Raw genomic sequence first — 22,204 nt, 5'->3', positions numbered from 1 at the left:
TCTGGGCCAGAACTGCATCCTTTTTCTAGATCTGAACGCTTATTTACTCACTATCTTCTCCTTACAGTGAAAGCATATTATTTGATGGAAGACTGTACATATTTTGAGTAAAATGGGCAGCAGAATCATCATTATCTTGTGGAGATGAAGCAACAGAAGCTTAGAAGTCAGAGGGTTTAGTAAATGCCCAAAGATTATTTAACATCCCAGGAACAGAAAGAATACCCCAGAATTTGTGTGTTTCCCTGTACAAGGGCATCTTCACCACTAGGCCAGCATGCTCGCACAGAAGCCCACGAAACGGAAGACCATCACACCTGTTAAGCTTAATTTTTCTACACAGTTTTAATCTTCAAAGAGCATGATCTGATAAGAATTCATTGAAGAGAATTTTGCCAAGAGTGTAAAACCTGATCCACTTAATTTTATCACACAATTATAATCTTTAAAGAGGTCTATCTGACAGCAATTCATTTAAAAGAATTTTGCCAAATGCGCTCCAAATTGTCTCTACTTAGTCCTGAAATAATTTTGTTAAGCTGAAATCTTAGGAAGGCAAGAAAACACATGCATTTTCAGCTGACTAAATGCACGTATGAAAGAAACATCACAAATAGTTTCAAAATGATTGATTTGTAGCTCTGTGCGCCATATTTGATCATAACATATGCAGTCAGAGTGACTACACTGTCTCCCCCTGCTCCATTCCCTAAATCTTCCCCCATTGCTTCCCATGGCTGACCCAGCTGAGAGATAACTGAGTACCTGAGATAATGACAGGGCAAGTTCTCCATGATCCAGAACAGAGCAGAGGGCAATGACTGGTTTTAATGGTGAACTAGATTCACACAAATTTCCTGCAAGTTGGATGGAGCAGTGTTGCATCCTATGACACTGTACATGTCACTGCCACTCTTGAGAATGGAATTCCTCTCCTTGCCTGAAATGTTTTCATAGCAGCGGAAACGATTCTACAGAAGTAGAGTCATATAACGTATATCCTGACAGCACCAAGTTTGGAGATTTACTCGGTCTTCCTCACTAACATGATATCTTAAGTCATCAAAATTCCCGGCCAAGAAACATCTTAGCAAAAGGAAGTGAGGCAGGGTACAATTTCCCAGAAGTCCTCTCTCTTGCTGGATACCCAATCCCCCAGAAGGAGTTGGCCTGAGGAAAGGACAAGAGGACCAAGGCAGGGCTCTGTGATGGTATCAGCTGGGCACCAACAGGAGGCTGGATGCTGTTCTGCTTTGACCCAGAGATCAGTATCTAGTGCATTTATTTTTTTCCCCATCAACAAGAAAATATGACTTAGGAAACAAAGACAACAAGTAGAAATGACCCCTCCTTTCACGGCTAAAGCCACTCATGGAGTTTTGTTCTTGTCCCAGAAAACCTGGGGTTAAGCTGGTCTAGAGGTGCTCAGGAAGGTGTGCCTCCAACGGATGAGACAACAAAGGGCACATGAAATTGGTAAGAGCTTGACATCTGGGCTTCTCACATTCCTGAAGCAACAAGCAGAGAAAGGGGTTATTCTGCCACTTGGACTGACTGCCCTCGATTGCCAAGGGGACAGTGAGCTGCTTCTTTGGTATAAGGCAGGACTACAGTGGATTCACTGAGTCCTGTCTCAGTACTTCCGTTTCTGTCATAGAGGAAATGGGAAAACCACAGCTGCCTAGGAAAGGCAGAACTGCTGAGAACTGAGCTCTTTCAGGAATTAAGGCTGGTTCGACACAAACAGGTGAGCGGCTGAGGTGCCGGCAGAGGCGAGGACAGGAGGGGGTGGGTGGGTGAAGGAAGTGATGAATGTCACTTCCTGGCCCTAGAAAAGGGGACTGCAGCATTTTATGCATATATTAGTCAATGGGTTTTTTTTGTTTTCCATTTACCCTACTATATTTTCTTATTGTAAAATACACAAGACAGAAAATGGACCATTTAACCATTTTAAGGTAAAATTTGATGGCGCTAGATACATCCACAGTATTGTGTGCTCAACGTCACTATCCTTTTCCAGAATTTCTCCATTATCCCAGACAATGATGTCCTAGTCTCTCCTTCCCCCCACAAACTATCCTAGTTTGTGTCTATGAATTTCTCTTTTAGAGGGACCTTCTAGGAGTGGGAACATATGTCTTTTTGTGTCTGTTTATAACATTTTCAAGGTTCACTCATGCTGCAGTATATACCTAAATTTTCCTTTTTTGAAAAGTTTTTAAAAAGTTTTTTAAAAAGATTTATTTATTTATACAAGAACTGGGGTACAGTCAGAGGTGCAGGAGGGTGAGAGAATTCACCAGAGACAGGGTGGGGAGCAGAACAGGCAGATGGACAAAAGCACTGCTGAGGGGAGCAGTGGGCGAGACAGGAGAGGTCTGCCGCGCCATGTGGGAGTCTCCCTGTCCGTGCTGGGAATCGAACCTGCACTGCAGGGGCTGCGGACAGCTTCACAGCGCAGTGCTTAACCTGCTGCACCACCAGAGAGGCCCAATCTCCTTTCTAAGGCTGAATAATTCTTCATTGTCCACACTTATAATACACTGTTTATACTTTCATTTTTTGAGGGGCATTTGTGCTGCATCCCCCTTTTAGCAGCTGTAACAATGCCTCTATGAATACTGGTGTACAAGTACCTGCTTCAGTCTCTGCTTTCAATATTTTGGGGCATAAATGGAGAAGTAGAATTGCTGGAACACACAGCATTAACTTTTTGAAGAGATGACAAACTGTTTCCCACAGCAGCTGCACCATTTAGTGTGTCTACCAGCCATACACAAGGGTTCCAATTTCTCTACATCCTCGCCAACATCTGCAATTTTTCTGTTCTTTTTTCTTTTTAATTTTTTAATAACATCTGAATGGGTGTAAGGTGACATTTCTCCTATTCTTTTATATGAGAAGCTGGTACACAAGAATAATTAACTGCCCAATTAAGTTCAGAGGTCACCAATATGAGTAATCACATCTCACTTGAAATGTTGGACTGTGTGTAGATTCTTGACTTGGATTAAGATGGAATGACTAAAGAGTGGGTGCTCCTTTGTTAGGACGAGGGGGAGAATGCCTTCATATGGTGATGAGTTATAAAGCAGAAGTATGAAGTTTTAAAATAAGGGCCTAAGGTGAGAATGGAGACAGACACAAAAGGTGTGGGCCCAAGAAGTACTAGGTCTGTGGGCCTTACAATCCATTCCTTACATTCCCCCTGCTCTGATCCTTATTGGGGCCTGAGGGCTGACCCCGGCAGGCTGTTTTCCAGGCTCCCAGTTGGGTAAGGAATCTGGGAGACCTTGGAGGGACACTGAAGAGTAAGGGGAAAGGAAAAGTGGGGCATTTATCCCTCAGCCCTGGTGAGTCTCCTTGGAGATCCTTCTTAGCTCCTATTATGTCTCAACTCACTTTAATCATATGCTTTCATGCTCCAGTCTGTGCGTTTTCCCTTTGGCATCCCAGCTAAAGGGTGGAAGTAACTTCTTTTCCCTTAGATTATTTCAGTGTCCCCTATGCGACTCTCAGATCCTCACTAACCTGTTTTAATTACTTACCTACATTAAATTCCCTCTGAGGTCATTCCTGTTTTCCACAGTTGACCTTGACATACACAAGACCTAATAACATTGTCTGGCCATATTCCATGCTACTGGGAACTGAATCCTTCAGCCTGGGGATTAATTAGTTCTGCTGTATAGATAAACTGAGGCATGTTAAAGTGACCTGTCAAGATCAGTAAGCTGTATCTGTCAGAGCCTAAAATGATGAAGGGTCTAAAAAAAAGTCAGGTCACCTATCTAGGTCCCCAATATTACCTGCTGATTCTTATGAGACGTGACCATGATCTTCCACTGATCCCCTCTGCTTTGTACAGCTGCTCAATCTTCACCCCATTCAAACCCTGTCTAATCTGTCTGTGTCAGAAATAATGGTGGTAGTGCCATTCTGACGGGCTCCTTAATCAGGTTTGTAAAAACTGTTTTTCTAAAATGCTCTTAGCTAAGCCCTCATAAAAAGGAAGTAGTCAAATAATCCAGTTATCTTGATTACAATATTCTTTTTTGCTTCTAGAAACTGCAAAATCTCATCACTCCATCTATCCTGGCACTGTTTTCGTGCCTGCACATTTCATCACCTCCCATCGTATCAGGAGCTGTTTTTCGTATTTAATAAGTAACCACTCTTCTGAGACATTTGTCTCCTTCAATAATTACAATCAAGGATTTTTCATTTTCTTTCTTTGCCCACTGTTTCTTTGCCCATTTTCTTTCTTCCACCATTTAAAAACTTGCCATGCGCTTGACCGGCTGATGAGGCGGAATGTCCACGATTCTGCACAGAGGCAGACTGGGGAACCAGGCAGTGGGTGTTCTTTGCATTCGAGGTGAATATGTGAAATAGGAGCAATCTGTCTTCTCCTAGGTCCTTCTTAGGATTTAGAACAATATTAAGTTATTTATTTGATTTCAGGGAAATTGAGGTTTCTGCATTTCTATTTACTCAGACATGACACTCAGAGAAATTAATCATGGCATCATCAAAACGTGTGTGTGTGTGTGTGTGTGTGTGTACACTAGGTCTTCGCTTGTGCTTCTAAATCAGCTTGCTCACTGGAACAGGCACAAAACACCAGACTCATGGATTTATGGTGTTCTGGCCTGAGTGTGATCTTGGTAGTAAATGGTTCTTACCCTGGCTGTATAGGAAAAGCATAACCAGGAAAGCATTAAAACAAACAAACAAAAAACATGTAAATGCAGACTATAATAAAACAAAACAAAGGGACAGAAAACTAAACCAAAACAAACCCTAGAAATATCTGGGGTATTCACATCTAAAAAGGTGTGACTCTATTCCCTTAAATCATATACAATGTTGTAAACCAATGCTATTAACTAACACCATTTTACGGGAAAAGAATACCCCAAGACAAACTCTACCTGCGGAAATTTTGATTTACTTGGCCACAGGTAGAAGTCAGGCACAGGCATTTTAAAAAATCATAGCTTTTTATACTTTTAGTATACTTCTAATATACTATAAATTTCACCTATTTAACACATGAGACTCAATGGGTTTTAATCTAGCCCCCATAATGCTATCATGTCACAATTAATTTAGAATATTTTTATCAATCAAAAAAAAATCCTATTCTTATTAGACTTCGTATTCTCAATCTCAATTCTCAGGCACAGGTTACCACTAATTTACTTTCTGTCTCTATGGATTTCTCTTCTCTGGACATTCAAATGTGATTCCTATTAACATAAATGGAATCATATAATATGTCATCTTTTCTGACTGGCTTCTTTTACCTAACATGTCTTCAAGCTTCATTCATGTTTCAGCCATTTAGCAGTACTTCATTTATTAGATTACCAAATAGTGTTCCATTGTATGAATATACCACATTTTGTCCATTCATCAGTTGATGGAGTTTTGAGTTGTTTCCATGTTTTGGCTTTTATGACTAGTGCAGCAATTAACATACGCAAATTATTTTTGTGCATTAATTAATTGCTGCCATTAACATTTGTGAATTAATATTTTCATTTCTTTAATGCATATATACCTAGGAGTGGAAAAGCAGGGTCATATGGTAACTACATACCTTCAGCCTTTCTAGGAAATGCCAGACTGTTTTCCAAAATGTGCTATCATTTTATGTACCCACCAGTAGTATGTGAGGGTTCCAATTTCTCTATAACATTTTGTAGAGAACAATTGTTAATATCTATCTTTTTAAAATCTCTTTAAGATCTATCTTTTTAAAGCTATCTATCTTGTTAATATCTATCTTTTTAAAAATTATAGTCATCCTGGTGGATGTGAATTATAATTTTCATTTGATTGGCATTTCCTTGACAACTAATTATATTGAACATCCTTTCATGTGCTTTTTTGATCATTTTAAAAATCTTTGGAGAATGTCAGTTCTGATCCTTTCTTCGTTTTTTCATTGAGTTATTCGTCTTTTTGTCATTGAATTTTCAGGATTGCTGTCATGTCCTAAACTGTGAGGTGGGTCCTGGCCCACTAGAATGAATCCATAATATACTGATATACCATGACCCAGAGCCTGAAAATTATTATGTCAGTCAGCCTGAACCAGGAGGTTTTCCTTGACTGGACCTTCCAAAGACAGCAAACATTTACCAGGCGTTTTGTACAGAGACTGAAGCACTTACAGGAAGTTGAGCTCATCTGCACACTGGAGCAATGGCAGAACAGAGCTAGTTTCTCTTCTTCGTTTACTAATCAGGGTCACAAGCCACACAAACTCTCATGTGTTTCAGTGGCTTCAGCATTTCCCTTTGTCCAAGGATTCAAATAGCTGCCCCCCCGCACCCTAAGACACACAGAAGCTGCTTCTTATCCTGACACTGGACTTCCTTAAACATTCAACTCGGAGGGAGTACGTAAAGAAAGGAGGCGCACACACAGATGTGTCAAATCTCAGAGTAGATCTCCTACCATAACAGGCACCTTCCTATGTTTTTAAGATCCGAATGCTGGATTGATGGGCGATTGTTAGCAATAAAGTAAATTTAAAAAAAATCTATGAGAAAACAGTATTTTGTGCAATCCCTTGATATGTTTAGACTCTACAAATGTTTCAAGGGTTAGTGTGGGGGCAGAGACGAGGACACAAAACTTTCAAATTCTACATGGGCAGAGGCTGAAAGGAGAAGAGAAGGATGAACAAATGAGCAAATATGAGAAATGACTTGTGGAAAGGGATGACACACTAAGAGAAATTATCAAGTTGTTCCTCTCATGTAGACTATAAATAACCAAAGCAAGTGAGGAAATCATAACAAAATAGCTCTGAGACTGTGAAGAATATGATGGTTTGGAGGGGAGGGGGGAGAGGGTCAACCTGAGAGTGGGAAGAGCAGGTGACATAAGGTCAAGAGAGACCCCTGCCATCTGAATAGCTTGGGAAATCAATAAAATTTTGTTTGAAAAAATGAAAGAAAAAATTGTTTAAAATCTCTGGCCTTAGCCTTGACATTAAGAAGTCAGAAGAGCAAATGAAACCCAAGAAGGAAAGAATAAAGAAATCAGAGAAATAAAGACTAGATATACAATAGAGAAAATCAGTGAAACCAAAAATCGATTCTTCAAAAAAATTAATAAAATTGATAAGCTCAAGAGTCTATAAAATTCATAAAATTAGAGGATGGTAAACTATGGTCCCCCAAACAAATCAAATGTTCATGCAGTTTTTCTGGGATGTAGTTACTCTTGTTATCTGTGTATTACCTATGGCTGCTTTGTTATTAGAACAGCAGAGTGAGGAGACTATGGAAAAGACTGAAAAGCTGGCAAAGACCTAAAAATTTACTTTCTGTCCCTTTACAGAAAGAGTTGGACAACTCTTACCCTAAACAAATGGATCAAGAAAAAAGCTAAGGAAACACATATTACTAATAATAGAAATGCAATAGGGGAATATTTTAAATTATTTTATGTCAATGACTTCAGCAACTTAGAAAAACTGAAAAGAATTCCTTGAAATACACAAATTGCCAAATGGACATGATAGCAGAAAATACAAATTAGACCTACATATTAAAGAACTTGAAGGCGTAAGAAAAAGCATCTCAAAAAGAAAAATGCAGGTCCAGAAGACCTCATTGTTGAATTCTATCTATTATTAAAGGAGAAATAGTAAAAGTCTTATATAAGCTCTTTCAGAAAAACAGAAAAGCACAAAATGTTGACAGATGTGAAGTAATCAGGGCTCTCTGTTGGCAGTTTCACATTAGGTTAAACATATACCCAACCTACGACTCAGAAATTCCACTTTTGTGGGTTCACCCAAAAGAAAGAAAAGCATATGAACACAAAAATTTTATAAGCATATTAATAGCAGTTTGATTCATAATAGGTCAGAACTGGAAACTCAAATTCCTCTCCTATAGGAGATGGAACAACAAATTGTAGTTTATCCACAGAATGGAATCCACTTGATAGTAAAAATAGTGATGCAAAAAAATAGCATGAATGAAGGTCAAAACCATTATTCCAACTGAAAGAAGCCAGATACAAAGAATAGGTACTTTGTAATGCTGTTGATCTGAAATTCTAGCATAGGCAAAGGAATCTGTAACAAAGATATCAAAACAAAGTTTGCCTTGAAGGGAAAAAGGCCAAGAGAGCTTCTGGGGTAATGTAAATGTTCACACAATGATGGGGATTGCAGGTTACAGATGTGCACCTACTTGCCAAAACTCATCCCACTGAACACTTCAGAACCGTGTGTTTCAATTATACCTCAATAAAAAATTAAAAGGCAAAAAATGGTAGCCATGACTAGAATACACTGAATTTTAAATATTCATGAATGTAACATAATGGGGAGGGGCTTACCTCTAACACCTTGATTTTAACTCTTTAAGACCTGTGTTGGACTTCTGACCTAAAGAACTCTAGAAAATGAGTCTGTATTGTTTTAAGTTTATAGTAACACATTTTGGTAGCATCATAAAATTAATCTATATGCTAATAGTATGGGCTTGTAGGAGAAGCCCTCGTTCTTGAGTGGTGTGGGCCAGTGGGTTTAAGACAAAAGGGTCTACTACTTTTGTGTGATTTGGCAAGAGGGAAGTGTGTGTTCATATATGAAGTCTCCCTTATATTTGAAATCTGCATTAGGTATGTCACATTCACTGGACTTATTTCAAGTTTTCTATAGACTTAAGAATTATCAAATTAGAAATATTTTTATTTCAGAGAAAATATAAGGTGTGAGAAATAGAGTGCTGTTGCACTTTTCAAGAGCAGTCTCCCTGCCTGAAACAGTTCCTAAGACAGCAACCTCCTAGAAATTAATTTCTATAGGTATCCCTGGACAGTGTTCTTTAAGTTTCTGGAAACGAAGGCTTTGTACAAGGTATAACATAAAATGTATGAAGAGAATTTAATGTTCTAAAAATTAAAAATGGAACATATTACAATTGAAAATTGTGTCTGCACTTCTCATTTTAGATTTGGAGACAGAAAATTTAGAATGACAGTCTATTATGTTTTGACATATTTAATCCACATAAGCATTAATGTATAATTTCTTCTGTCAGTCCATCTTTCTGTCCTTGTACATGAATTCATAGTGTTGTGTTATCATGAGTACAGAAAAAAATATGTTTAAATACATCTCTTCTAGAATAAAAAATTAGAGTTGCCATGGCCTATAGCAACTGTGGCCTATAGGTAGGACAAAAGTCTAGAGATGAAACTGCAACCCCCATTCTTCTAAGGCAGTGCCACCTCCATGTGGCTGCCCATTTAAAAACAAAGACACAAAAGCATCATCCTTTCTATCACAAAGCTTACAGGCTGGGTTGAAAGCAAAACATCAGAGTTGAGTGAGTCTCCATTTAGAGGCCAAGACTGTAATCACATGTCAATGTAAGTGATTGTATGATACATCCAAACTCATTATTATGAAAGAGTTATTATTATAGAAGACTTAAAAGTGGGCAGAGGTTTGAATGGACATTTCTCCAACGAGATGAAGAGATGGTCAACGGGCACATGAAAAGATGTTCATCATCTCTTATTATTAGGGTAATACATATCAGAACAATAATGAGATATTGCCAGATATCTGTAAGAACAGCAACTGTTAAAAAAGACAAGAAATAGGACCTTCCTGGTGGCGCAGAAGTTAAAGTCTCAGAGCTATCAAGCTATCGCCAACCACTGCAGCATGAATTTGATCTCCCGCCAGGAAGCTAACCCACATGGCTTGCCCACTGCTCCCCTCAGCAGTGTATATCAGTAGATCCACCTGTTCTGCTTTCCATTCTGTCTCTGGTGGATCCTCTCACCCCACCCCCCTACACCTCTGGCCTATACCCCAGCTCTTGTATGCATAAATAAATAAAAATAAATCTTTTTTAAAAAAAGACAAGAAATAGCAAGCAATGGTGAGGATATGGAGAGAAAGGAACCCCTTATACACTGTTGATGGGAATGTAAACTGGTGTAGCCATCACGGGAAACAGTATAGACAGTCCTCAAAAAATTTAAGAGTAGAAATATCATATGATCTAGCTATCCTACTTCTGAGTATTTATCTGAAAAATACAAAAAGACTCATTTTAAAAGATCTATGCCCCCCACAGCACTTTTCGCAATAGCTAAGAAAGAATCAACCCAAATGCCAAACGATGGGTGAGTGGACCCAAGATAAGCTGTCTCTAGAAAGGAACTACTACTCAGCTGCTTAACAAAAGATGAAATCCTGCCATTTGTAGCAACGAGTATAGACCAATAACAACAAACAAAACTTCGATGATGTTTGAGACAAACCTCGATGATATTTGTGACATTAGCATAAAATGAGTTGATGACACTCATAAAATGAATAGTCAGAATTATGATGATTAATGTATATAAAGGAATGCTCAAATGTGTGTTCAGATTCCTGATCCATTTTTAGGCTGGTTGATCATAGGGTTGGTAGCTCTGGGAGCCAGACGACCTGGGCTCAAATTCTAGCTGTGTCTTTATGGGGAAGTTACATAGTTTCTTTGCACCTTAGTTGCATCTATTGAAGGGGATTAACAGTATCTGAAAACTCAAAATGCTACTGTCAAGTGCAGGATACTATTAACTCTTACTGTCCTGATTGTGAAATCTTTCCAGAGACTCCATTCTTTATCAAAATCCATCCTTTCTGTATTCTAGAGTTCAAGATCAATTAGTAGGTTTTTTTTTTCTTTTTTTGCCAACTAAGTTGCCTTTCTCACATGAAAATCTGCAAATATTTTAAAATACATGTTTAAAATACATGATTCCTACATCACTTACTATATGCATAACCAATATAGTTGATTAGTGCTTTTTTTAAATTTAAATTTTATTTTTATATTCCCCATACAATTACAACCGCCTTATTTTGACCCCAATCCTTCCTTTCCCCGTCCCGCCATCCCCCCATAGAGTGTCTCTGGTTCATAGTTGTTTGTTGATTTTGATTTTTTCTTTCTTATAGCTGTTCTTTTTCCTGGTCCTTTATTTAGGTTTTCTAGATTCCTGCTATGAGTGAGACCATCCCGTATTTTTCTTTTTCTTTCTGGCTTATTTCGATGAGCATGATCCCTTCCAGCTCCATCCATGTTGCTGCAAATTGCATGTGTTTATCTTTTCTGAATGCTATATCCCTTGGCTTTTATCACTTGAGAACTCTGGTGCTAGTCCTGCTGATCACATCTTTTCAGTTAAGGGTTTTCAAATCTGGCTTTAGAGAAATGATCCTTATTCTTTGCAACTCTGCAACCCAGAGTAAGTGTGTGGTAACATCTTGGGGACAGTTTTTCTAACATATGGCCTTCCAATACCTATATAACTCCTGTGGACAGCCCTGTATTTCTTCAAACATCTTTACTCTTCCGCTAATTACATCTCTAAAAAGCAGGGCTGCTTTTATCAGTGAAATTCATTGATTTCGAAAGGATAAATATATATGTATATGACAGGTGCAAAGACAATGGGCTAGAAAGCCTGCTTTCAGCTTCTTTGGAAACAAAAGGATATTTGCTATTTTTCTTTTTTCTATTAAAGCCCTGGCTTGACCTATTTTTTCCTCTATTCAAAATTAAGCCTGGAAATAATACATTTTATTTTTTTAGTTAAAAAATAAGAATAGGAAAAGGCCTCGTTTGGTAATGAGGGGAACATAACCTTTATTCATTACAAAGGGCATTGGATGTTATATTCATCCATGCACCAAATAGCCCTCTGAGCTTGAAAAACTAATTATAGGAGTAGAGTGTGACTTTTCCAGTCTTTCTGGCTCATGCCATGCGCTATGGCACTCTAATGTACTAAATCAAGGCTCTCTGTCAACTCTACCACACTGGAATATAAATGAAGTGTGTTCACTCCTATTTACCTACACTTTCAACTTCTTTTTTTTTTTTTTTGCTTTCTTTTTTTTAAATTTTATTTTTATATTCCCCATACAATTAAAACCCCTTTATTTTGACCCCAGTCTCTCCTTTCCCCACCTCCAACCCCCCTAGAGTGTCTCTGGTTCATAGTTGTTTGTTGATTTTGATATTTTCTTTCTTACAGTTATTCTTTTTCCTGGTCCCTTATTTAAGTTTTCTAGATTCCTGCTATGAGTGAGACCATCCAGTATTTTTCTTTTTCTTTCTGGCTTATTTCGCTGAGCATGATCCGTTCCAGTTCCATCCATGTTGCTGCAAATTGCATGTGTTTTTGCTTTCAACTTCTAACCAGGACAGGGAACGTGGCAGGTGAAGAGGAAAGAATCAGTCACATGCAAAATAAACAGACCTAGAAATTATTTTTCTTTTGCTAAGGCAGATGTAATTTGTTTTCAAACCTTGTCTAGATGCAAAAACATGGTCAAAGCTCTTAGGCATAATGTTTGGCAAGAAAAACTAGATACTGTGATTAAACTTCTAAAACACAGGAGGACAGGCAAAAAATAAACTATGGTGACAAAAGTCAGAACAATGATAATCTTGCAGGGAGCACTTCTGAGTGCTAGAAAAGTTCTATATGTGGATCTGGAAGGTGGCTACATGTATATAATCTCATTAACATTTCAGTGAGTTACATACCTAGGATTGCACGTAATTTATAATGCATATGGAAAAGCACCAAAATATTTTACAAATCTATGTATAATTGGATTTGTTTTCACATTTATGGTGGAAGGTGATACAATTCAATAAGGCAAGCAAGAGTAAAGTGACCTAGGACCTAAATTCTAGCTCATTTAAATCAGAAACATAAGGTATATGGAGACTTATCTCTTGGAACAGATTTTCTTTTTGGGAAGAGGGCTAGAAACTTTCCCCTTCACTCTGTGTTATTGAAGATAAATAATAATACTGAACTCTCTTTGCAGGTGTAAAATATAATTAAAGAATTACATAATACTAAACTGAGGAACTAGAGAAAGAACTACGTTTATTTAAAGTAACCTGAAAAGTTGGAGACTAATAATTTATTCTCCAGAATAAATGAGTATATTTAAAGAGAAAGAATGGGAATAAGTTTCTACCCAGAGTATAAAAGATCTCGCAGCAGGAAAATGTGATGGTAATATTGAGAAAGAGTAGTGTCATGTGGTCTGACCTCTTTCCTAAGGTCAGTTTTGATTATTTCTACTTGGGGATGCAATCAATTGATGTTTCTTGATAGAAAAATCATGAGGCTATTCTTTGTTACTATTGCCATGACAACATGATGTAAATTAAGGGGAAGTGTGGAGAATAGGAGTAGGGAATAGTAGCTAAGAGTTTTTCATTTATTTCATAAGCTTGAGAAAAATATATTCAGCACAATAGAAGTAAAGTATCTCTGTGACTTTGATGTTAAAAAGGATTTTTAAATAGCATACAAAATATCCTACCCATAAACAATGATAAATTAGACATAATAAAATTTAAAATGTCTACGGGTAAAAAGACACCATTAAGAGAGTAAAGAGGTAACTTGTAAAGCAAGAGAAAATAACATTTGTATCTCCCTTTGATCTATTACAAAGAAGTTACATCTAGATAAAGAATTCCTACAAAAAAGTAGGGAAAAGAGACTAATTAAAAATGGCAAACTAATTAAAAACTGAACAACTTATGAAAGAAGATATTCTAGTAATCAATAAATACATAAATATATCAGAAGGAGCTCACCTTCATTAGTTATGAGAGAAAAGCATAGAAACCACAATGAGGGGCCTCCCTGGCAGTGCAGGGGTTAAAGTCTCTATCACTAATCACTGCAGCTTGAGTTTGATTGCCTGCCAGGGAGCTAACCCACATGGCTCAGGTCTCTCCTGACTGGCCTGTTGCTCCCCTCAGCAGTGTGTTTCAATAGACCTGCCTGTTCTGCTCCCCACTCTGTCTCTGGTGAATCCTCTCACCCCCCTGCATCTCTGCCCTACAGCCTCATTCTTGTATGCACAAACAAATAAAAGTAAATCTTAAAAAAAAATAAGAAAACCACACAAGAAGAAGAAAAAAACGGAAGAATTTAGGTTAAGTTACAGGTGGTTTTTTGAGTATGATTTTGAGAAGGTTTTAAATTGCATGATAGCAAATTTTAAAATATGGCACACATATGCATGAACACACTCTATTTTGTGAGCAGAAGTGCCCTATTTATCTACAGTTGCAACTTATTCTGAGAAAGAGAGGAACCCAGTTCTCTGATGAATGAAAAAATTGGCCATTACACTTCTTTTACTCCTTTTCTGGTCTTTGTGTCTTTAAAGTGATTTTATTTTAACTTTTTATTCATTTACTTGAATAGGCAAAAGATAACAGGATGAACCTAATTTTAATATCATAAAGCATTACCTCAATTTTTCCTCCACTTTATAGAACTCTAAATGACAAAGATGAAAATGTTTCACTGTGGTATGTGAGCATGTGAAAATGAGTAACTTTATCAATCAGACCACAATTTCATGAGTAGGTAAATACCTTAACTTGCACAAAGGTGAATGCTGAGTGAGTCAGTTGAGAGAGAGACCCAACTTTTGTTAAAATAAGCAGGAATCAATCAGGTAATACAATGTACGTGTTCAAATGTGGGAAGCACATTTCTATTTCTAGAAAGTCTAACGAACAGTTCTATGAGCTGCAGAACAGGCTAAGAACACTTGTAACATAACCTTTATGGGTAGGAACTTAATCTGATTGCCATGTTTCCAAGATTATGGCACATCAGAATCTCAATACAGATTTGCTGAATAAATGAGAGATGTGTTCTTCTAAGAGGAAAGAATGGCCAACATACTAAAAAATATTTTAATTCAATTTAGCAAAAATTTGAAAATTTGATTTATAACCATCTCTTTTTTTTTTAATTTTTGAGGATATTGGCATGAGAAATGAGGTGTAGGACAAAACTGGACTTGGCTAAGTTCATTTAATTGCTGCTTGCTATTTAGAAATGTCAAAATATCAAGAAAGAATTAGCTAAACAGATTTTTTTAACCTATGTTTAGTATAACTAAGACAAATAGACTTTTACCTTATAAAATCTTCTTCCTCTTCTCTCTTTGGCCTCAGCTGCTTGGGTTGAGCCATATTAATCCAGTTTGGTAGTGATTTCAAGAGTCTACTGATGTCGTCATCTTTTGCCCAAGATGCACTGATAACAAGCTTTTCTTCTGATTGGACAATGCCCCTAAACAAGACCAACAGGAAAGGTACTTCAGCACATTGTCTAGTCTCCAGTTAGCATTCCTCATCTTTGTTTAAAAAAAAAAATCCCATGCCCATCTCTCTTATTAACATACTCTGTGACTTGACTTGACACTATTAACAGTGACACTATTAATAGGTCACATTACTGGGTAACACCATTTCTAGGTCTTATTATTAGTTTCTTCATTGTTGAGTAACTATGAAGGCAAGTAACACTGATTAGCTCCCTTTATCATAGTTAATCCCTTAGGATAAGTACAAGCGCATGGTAGGCTTTGGGTATCATTCAAGAAAGATGTTGGGCAAATAAGATGTGGGGTATCTACATAAAAGGCGGCTGTCAAATGATAATATAAATGGTCCCTGAACATTTATATTGACAGACGTGTCACAGAAGGTTGTTCTCTTACTTCTTGGTTTAAACTACTTCTTAGTTTCATTTGAAGGTATATTTTGTACTATGGACACCCTTTTATTCAAAGCAGATCTACCATCATAGAGAAACCTTCTGTTCCTGATGTCAGGCAGAAAAAGTCTTTGATTGTTTTATTTCCAGTGGGTTTGCACCAGCGACCCACGGTTGTCAACCTTCAATTCCTGTAATGGGATCCATGGGTCGACTACTAACACTGCTCTTACCGGAATGTACCTATAAAGTTTTCTTAAAGCTTCAATTTCAATTTAACTAAAAGCTGCTCTTTCTGTTCACCATTTCTATCACCATAACTAATTTCAATGGTCTAAAAAAATCATCACCATCAATCCTAGGTGACAGAAAAGACATTTATTTATGAAGGGAGGGCTAATTAGCTGGCTATTCCTCTGAAGATGATCAAGACTCCAGGAGGTTTCCCGTCCATCACAGGCAGGGATGTCATGTGGTGTAAGGGTTATACTGGGGGACATCACACACTTCTAAATCTCCAGTATTTATAGCGTGTGTATGTATAAAGCATGATAAGAATCTGCTATACCCAACAGATGATTTAATTTGTGCAGACAAAACAAATCGAAGTCTAAAAACGCAACTCAAGACAAAGTGATTTCATGTTGTGGGGCGCAATAATGTCCTGGTTTTCTGAAAGTAAGCCAGAATAAATAAGAGTACCATAGTTGATTTCTAGAATATTCTAATTCACTGTTAGTGAAAATTTTCTAGCAGTAATTGTGGCCAGAGATACAAAAATTAGACTCAAGAATCTTCTTCCTTCAAACCTTTGAAACTATTCACTGGTATCTCCTATTACCACCCCCCTTTAAGTTCGTGCATAATTTCTGAACTATTTATGGATTAATATCATAATCAAATTTTAGACTTTGGGTACTGGGTGCAATCTTTAGAATGATCTCAAACTGAATAAATTTTTGCTGCTTGTAAGCAGCCAGTCCATGCCATTTTATTATAGCAGTTTGGATGGAGCAAGACAACCTTTACAAGTGATCCTGATGCCTTGGTGAGCCACTCCAATGTTTGCTTGTTGCTATGACTTTCATTGGAAGCATCAGGAGAATTCTTCCATTTTGATTTGGCTATACATTTAAAATACTTTTTAAAAGCTATGCAATGTCCTCTGAACTTTCAATGTGTTAGGAGTAGGAAAAGGGCTTCCTAAATCTATTCATTCCACATTCTTGACTGGAGTCAAAATTCAGGCTTACATCAATTGTAATCGAAGTTCTAGAAGGACTCTTCCTGTGAAATTGCTCCAAACGCCCAGGAGCATGTTTTAACTCTGTGTGCTCTTTGATTATTCTAAAGGATCTGGGACTTCTGATTATCCGCTTCTTGAAATGCTCCCCCATGCCTTTGTTTCTACAACCAATCACCTTTCCCACCCTAATCTTTTCCTAGCCAAAGTGATGGTTCCTTTCATTTGTCCATAATTTAAATATTGGTGTTGCAAAAGCATTCTGCATTTCTCACTTGGGCTATCTTTCTTGCCAGACTAGACCCCTATATTCTCACCATTCCCACATTAATACATTTTAGGACTACTTTCTCTTCTAAGTGTCTACTTGTATATACACTGGCTTGCTGGAGAATTCTACTTTACAGTACCAATACCATTTCAAATTAAAGTGTGTCAAAAGTTCATTTTATTAGCCACTGTATTCTCTCCCACTAAATACCTACTATTTTCTATTTTGGTCAACAGCTCAACCATCCAACCTGTTATGCAAATTAGGAACTCAAGAGTCACCCTAATCACCCATAGTCACCACATTCTGCCAATCCCATCTCCTTAGTCTCCTATAAATCTGTTATTTTCTGTCCAGATTCTCTGCCATTAACCTGTACTTAGATCCTCATCATGTCTCACTTGGATTTGGCAGTAACCTTGTAATTGGGCGCCTTGCCTGGAACTTTAAGACCATTAGTAAAACTCCACACCAGTCAGAAGAGCCATTTTTCTAAACTATGAATACAATCACATTATTCTCTTTCTTAAAAGTCACTGATTCCTAATTCCATATAGGCCAAGTCCAAACTTAGCAAGGCATGAACATCTACCTTTTTAGCTTCCCCATCTGCTACTGCTTATCTCCTTTGTCTCTGTTCACCACTTCCAGCCAAAAGACTGACTGTGTTGGCCAAACATATCCATAATGAGGATTCTAAAGCTTCTTGATTGGGGTATAGTGTTTCTTGACCCTCTGTATTATCTCTGACTAGAAAGCCGTGTTCTCATCCTCTTTACTTGCCTCTACTGATCAAGCATTGCCTCATCTCTTCTGTTAGTTCAGCAGAGGCCTCGCTTTTTGTGTCTCCTCACCTTTATACCAGAGGTCAGCCACCTGGACTACACAATGGTAGTCCCAAGGCAAGTCAGGGTTAATTAGGCAGTGTCAGGGACAGTGCAGGCAGGTACTTCTGGAGAGCTGAAGAGGCTTCTGAGATAATGACAATAAATTCGAAGAAGTGCTAGCCAACTCCACAGATGAGGTCAGAAAGTCCAGAAGGACTAAACAAAGACAGTAAAACTTGAGAGAATAAGACCTTGGACAGGGGAGGTAAACTCTAATTTAAGAGCTGGAACTAGGAGAAAATTTTAGTATAGAGAAAAAAAAGGTTTAAATATCCCCTCGACGATTTCCTTGCCCCTCTCAAGTACAGCGTATCTGTGAGTCCTTATTTCTTCCTTTAAATAAACTTTACTTTCTTAAACAAAGTTCATTCTTCTTGGCTTACTTATCTAAAATGTCTGAATTCCTTTTCATGGCTTCATAGGACAAGAACCTGTGGTGGTTCAAGGACTAAATTAACAGTGCACACCGGCATCAGGATCACCTGAGAAGCTTCTTAAAAAAACAAATGTACTCAAAAAAAAAAAAAACAAAACAAAAAACCAAAAAACCCAAAACAAAAACCGAATGCCTGGGGCACACCCATGATCAAATAAATCAGAAACTCTGGAGGTAGGTACCATCAGAATTTTTGGAAGTTTCTCAGATGATTCCAGTGAGCACGCAGGAGTAAATACTACTGCCTTGCACACACCTCTAACTAGTCCTACACTTCCTAGCAAGTTGGGATCCCATATTGAATGAGGAGTTCTCTGAGGGTAGAGCTGATTTCTCAACAGATCTTGTTATTTATTGCTTACCACAATACCTGATTATTGGAAAGTATATAAAAACTGAACCAGAGGTAAAAATAAGCCCTCTTCAGCCTTAGGAATCTAGATAACATGAAATTAAAAGCATCTTAGTGGTTTTCCTTTACTTCTCTGCATTAAATGATGCAGGTTGAGCTATCAAGCTTTTTGTTATTTTAACTAAATGACAGATCACTCTGTCATGCTCTCCCCACACTTTCGAATTCAATAAAAATCAGAGTAATGAATACAGGTATGCCCCATCTGGAAATAGCCAACATGAAAAAGGTCCTGACTCATAACAAATTAACATACATATGAACCAAGGGGACAAGACATCTCTTCCACTCCACTACTTCCTAGGTGCTCTAGTATTGCAGTCTTCTCAAAGTCTCATTTTCTCTACAACAAGAGAGAAAACTGTTGACTATGTCAGTTTACAATAATCTCTCCCATTAGAAAGTAAATATACTGGTAAGTATATATCTTCACAATTATAGTTATCACAATTATACTTATTAACTTCCCAATTAGAACTTTGTCATGTAAAATGGTTTGGACAAACTATGGCACAAGAGCCAAGCTGGCTATCTTTGTAAGTCCTGTAAGCTAAGAACAGTGTTGGCATTTTAAAATAATTTTTGAAAAAATCAAAAGAAGAATACTGCTTTGTGACAGGTAGAAATCATTAAAAAAAAAAAAACCCTCAACTTTCAGGGTCCATAACTCGAAAGAACGTTGGCTGGGCAGTTCAATTCCTCTTAGACCCACACTACAACTCACATTCTAATCCAGAGTTGGGGGTCTGTATATGTGAGAGAGCTTTGCAGATGTGGGAGCTCTAGAAGTTTTCACTTTAGCACTAACAGGAATGAAAAATAATTAGCTTAAGGGGTACCACATTACAGGTACTCACAGTATTTACTTATTTTTTGAAGACTGGTTCAATTCAATAATTACTCAATATTACATTACTGCTTTTGTTAATATTTATAGATTCATTCATCAAAAACAGAAATGCAAAGTTGATAAAATACTACCTGTACTTTGTTCTCAATGAAAAATGATTAATTAATAATGGAATTAACATTCATTCCCAAAGGAATTTTCAAATATTGTCATTTGAAATGCGAGCATTGATAAATACCCTACAATTATCCAACAGGGAAGTTTATATTCAAGAGGCAATTTCCATCCTGACCAGCTGCATTTATTAGTTGATAATTTTGTGATAAGCTAGATTATGTGGGCCAAAAACTTCCAGGTCATAGGCAAGTAACCTTAAAAGAGGATATCTAAATCTCCAACAATTATTCCACAAGAGGAGTAGGGTTCATCACCACTCCCAGAACCATAATCTACTAATTAATTCACAGCTCAACGGGCCACAGACAGAGCCATCTGTGTAACTATTTGTACCCATTCCCAGGAGGAAGAGGAAAAGAGGTATCCCTCCTGGAACAGGTGAAAAGGCTGCCAGGAGAAGGGCCCACCCGCTCGACACAGCTGAGTGAATCTCATTCAGGAAACATCTGCTGCGGTCGCCTGGCTCTGCTGTACACTGATCCTCCTGGAACAGTTGGAAAGTGCAAGTGGGCCTGGTCCCTGGACACAGCTGGGGTGCTGAGTCTTTCATTAGGTAAACAACCAGGGGCAGGTGGGACTAATTGTATTCAACTGTTTGGTGACAGCCAGGGCATGATGTTTACTTTCGAGGACTGAATCTTTCAGACACTTCAAAAACTAGGAGCCAAGTTAGATAAATGAACCCTGGACAAGGTTGGTCCAGAGTAAGCTGATGTAGCCCATTTCACCTGTGGATGACTGGACCTCTCTCCAACCAAAATGCGGTACAATGTCCAGCAACACAATGATAATGACAAAGAGACATACAAATCTATGATGTAGCACTATGTTGCTGATTAAAACAAAACAAACACAAATGCAACCCACCCCCCTCCCCAATTCCTTAAGATGGAAGAAAATAAACAGGAATAGGGAAGAGAATCACCAGGGTATCTTTGTTATCACAATCAATGCTGGTCAGAGGATGGTGGCTTTAGGATGGTGTGCGTTTCAGCTAGGAATCACCGCTCAAGAGACATGTGGTAACTCTGGACATGGTTCTTGGGAAACAATGCAAGAGGCCCTGGGAATAGGATTGGGACTTTGAGAAGTTAAAAAAGCTTAACTCTTGGGAATAATTTAATAATAATTTTTACATAGACAAACACTCAAATGAAAGGCCATAACTTCTAGATATTTTAAAAACCAAGAATAATTAGTAACATGGTATCCAGAAAGTTGATACAAAATTTGTCTCTGTGGTCATTGTTGAGATTTTTCTTATGACAAGTTAAATAGGAATATCTTTATCTTCAAATGATAGCAGACCAGAAACTCTTGGTTCCATTCCAAATGCCTGTCTTCTCATTGCACTTAAGACTGAAAGTCGAGGGCCTCCCTGGTGGCGCAAGAGATAAAGCACCGCATTATGAAGCAATCCGTAGCCTCTGTAGCACGAGTTTGATCCCCGGCCGGCCAGGGAGAAACCCACACGATGCAGCAGACCTCTCCTGACTCACCCGCTGCTCCCCTCAGCAGTGTATTTCAGTCAATCCACCTGTTCTGCTCCCCACTGTCTCTGGTGAATCCTCTCACCCCCCGACTCCTCTGGTCTGTACCCCAGCTCTTGTGTGCATATATAAATAAATCTTCAAAAAAAAAAAAAAAAAAAACAACACTGAAACTCAAATTCCCTTACTTGGAGATTCTTCCCATTGGCCCTTAATCCTGGCTACATATTAGAATGTCGGGAAGGATTTTTTTTTTTTGAAGATATCAATTTCACATTCCAAAGTGGGGCTCAGGAAGGGCATTCAAGCTTCAAGAGAGTCTACGGGGCATCCAGACAACCCAAATGATCGGACCCTCACCTGCCCAATCTCACTCAGTACTCAGTCTCTGAGTTCACTCTGTTCTCCTTACACTAAGCTCAGTCCCGTTAAGCTTTCAGTTTGTGCCACCTTTATAACTTGCTTCTCTGTGTAGGATCCCTTAGTCCTAGGATATGCTGCCCCCCAGAGTGCCTCATAGTAAAAGTAACAGATTGAAGGAATAAATGAACGAATGAATGATGCTGCTGAAGCATAAAACAGCAGGGAAATAACATACAAATATCTTTCTTCTGCCATCTTCTTACTGAATATCAATGTTATCGAGGGAATGCTTTAAAAGTAAGTAATAGAAACACCACCACCAGTAGTTAGCAACAAACAATAATATTGATTCACACTCTTTTAGCATTTGTTATGAACTAGGTCTTCTTCTAAATACTTTACACATATCAGCTCCTAGGTACTGTTTTATTTCCCTTCAACAGATGAAATGTCAAGGGAAAGAGGTTAGGGA

General features: G+C 38.0%; 1 protein-coding gene across 1 annotated transcript in view; it reads right to left on the bottom strand.

The window, feature by feature from the left end:
- Nucleotides 1–22,204, bottom strand: part of EXOC4 (exocyst complex component 4) — a 668,442-nt gene that overhangs the window by 121,741 nt on the left and 524,497 nt on the right. The window contains exon 13 of the mRNA XM_037513395.2: nt 15,022–15,177. Coding sequence (XP_037369292.2) covers nt 15,022–15,177 — 156 coding nt within the window. The remainder of the gene's footprint in view (nt 1–15,021; nt 15,178–22,204) is intronic.

Source organism: Talpa occidentalis, unplaced genomic scaffold (assembly GCF_014898055.3).
Source record: "Talpa occidentalis isolate TD23 unplaced genomic scaffold, MPIMG_talOcc4v2.1, whole genome shotgun sequence".
Taxonomy (NCBI): Eukaryota; Metazoa; Chordata; class Mammalia; order Eulipotyphla; family Talpidae; genus Talpa; species Talpa occidentalis.
The sequence above is the reverse complement of the archived record's forward strand: the minus strand, read 5'-3'. Positions and strand labels throughout refer to the sequence as shown.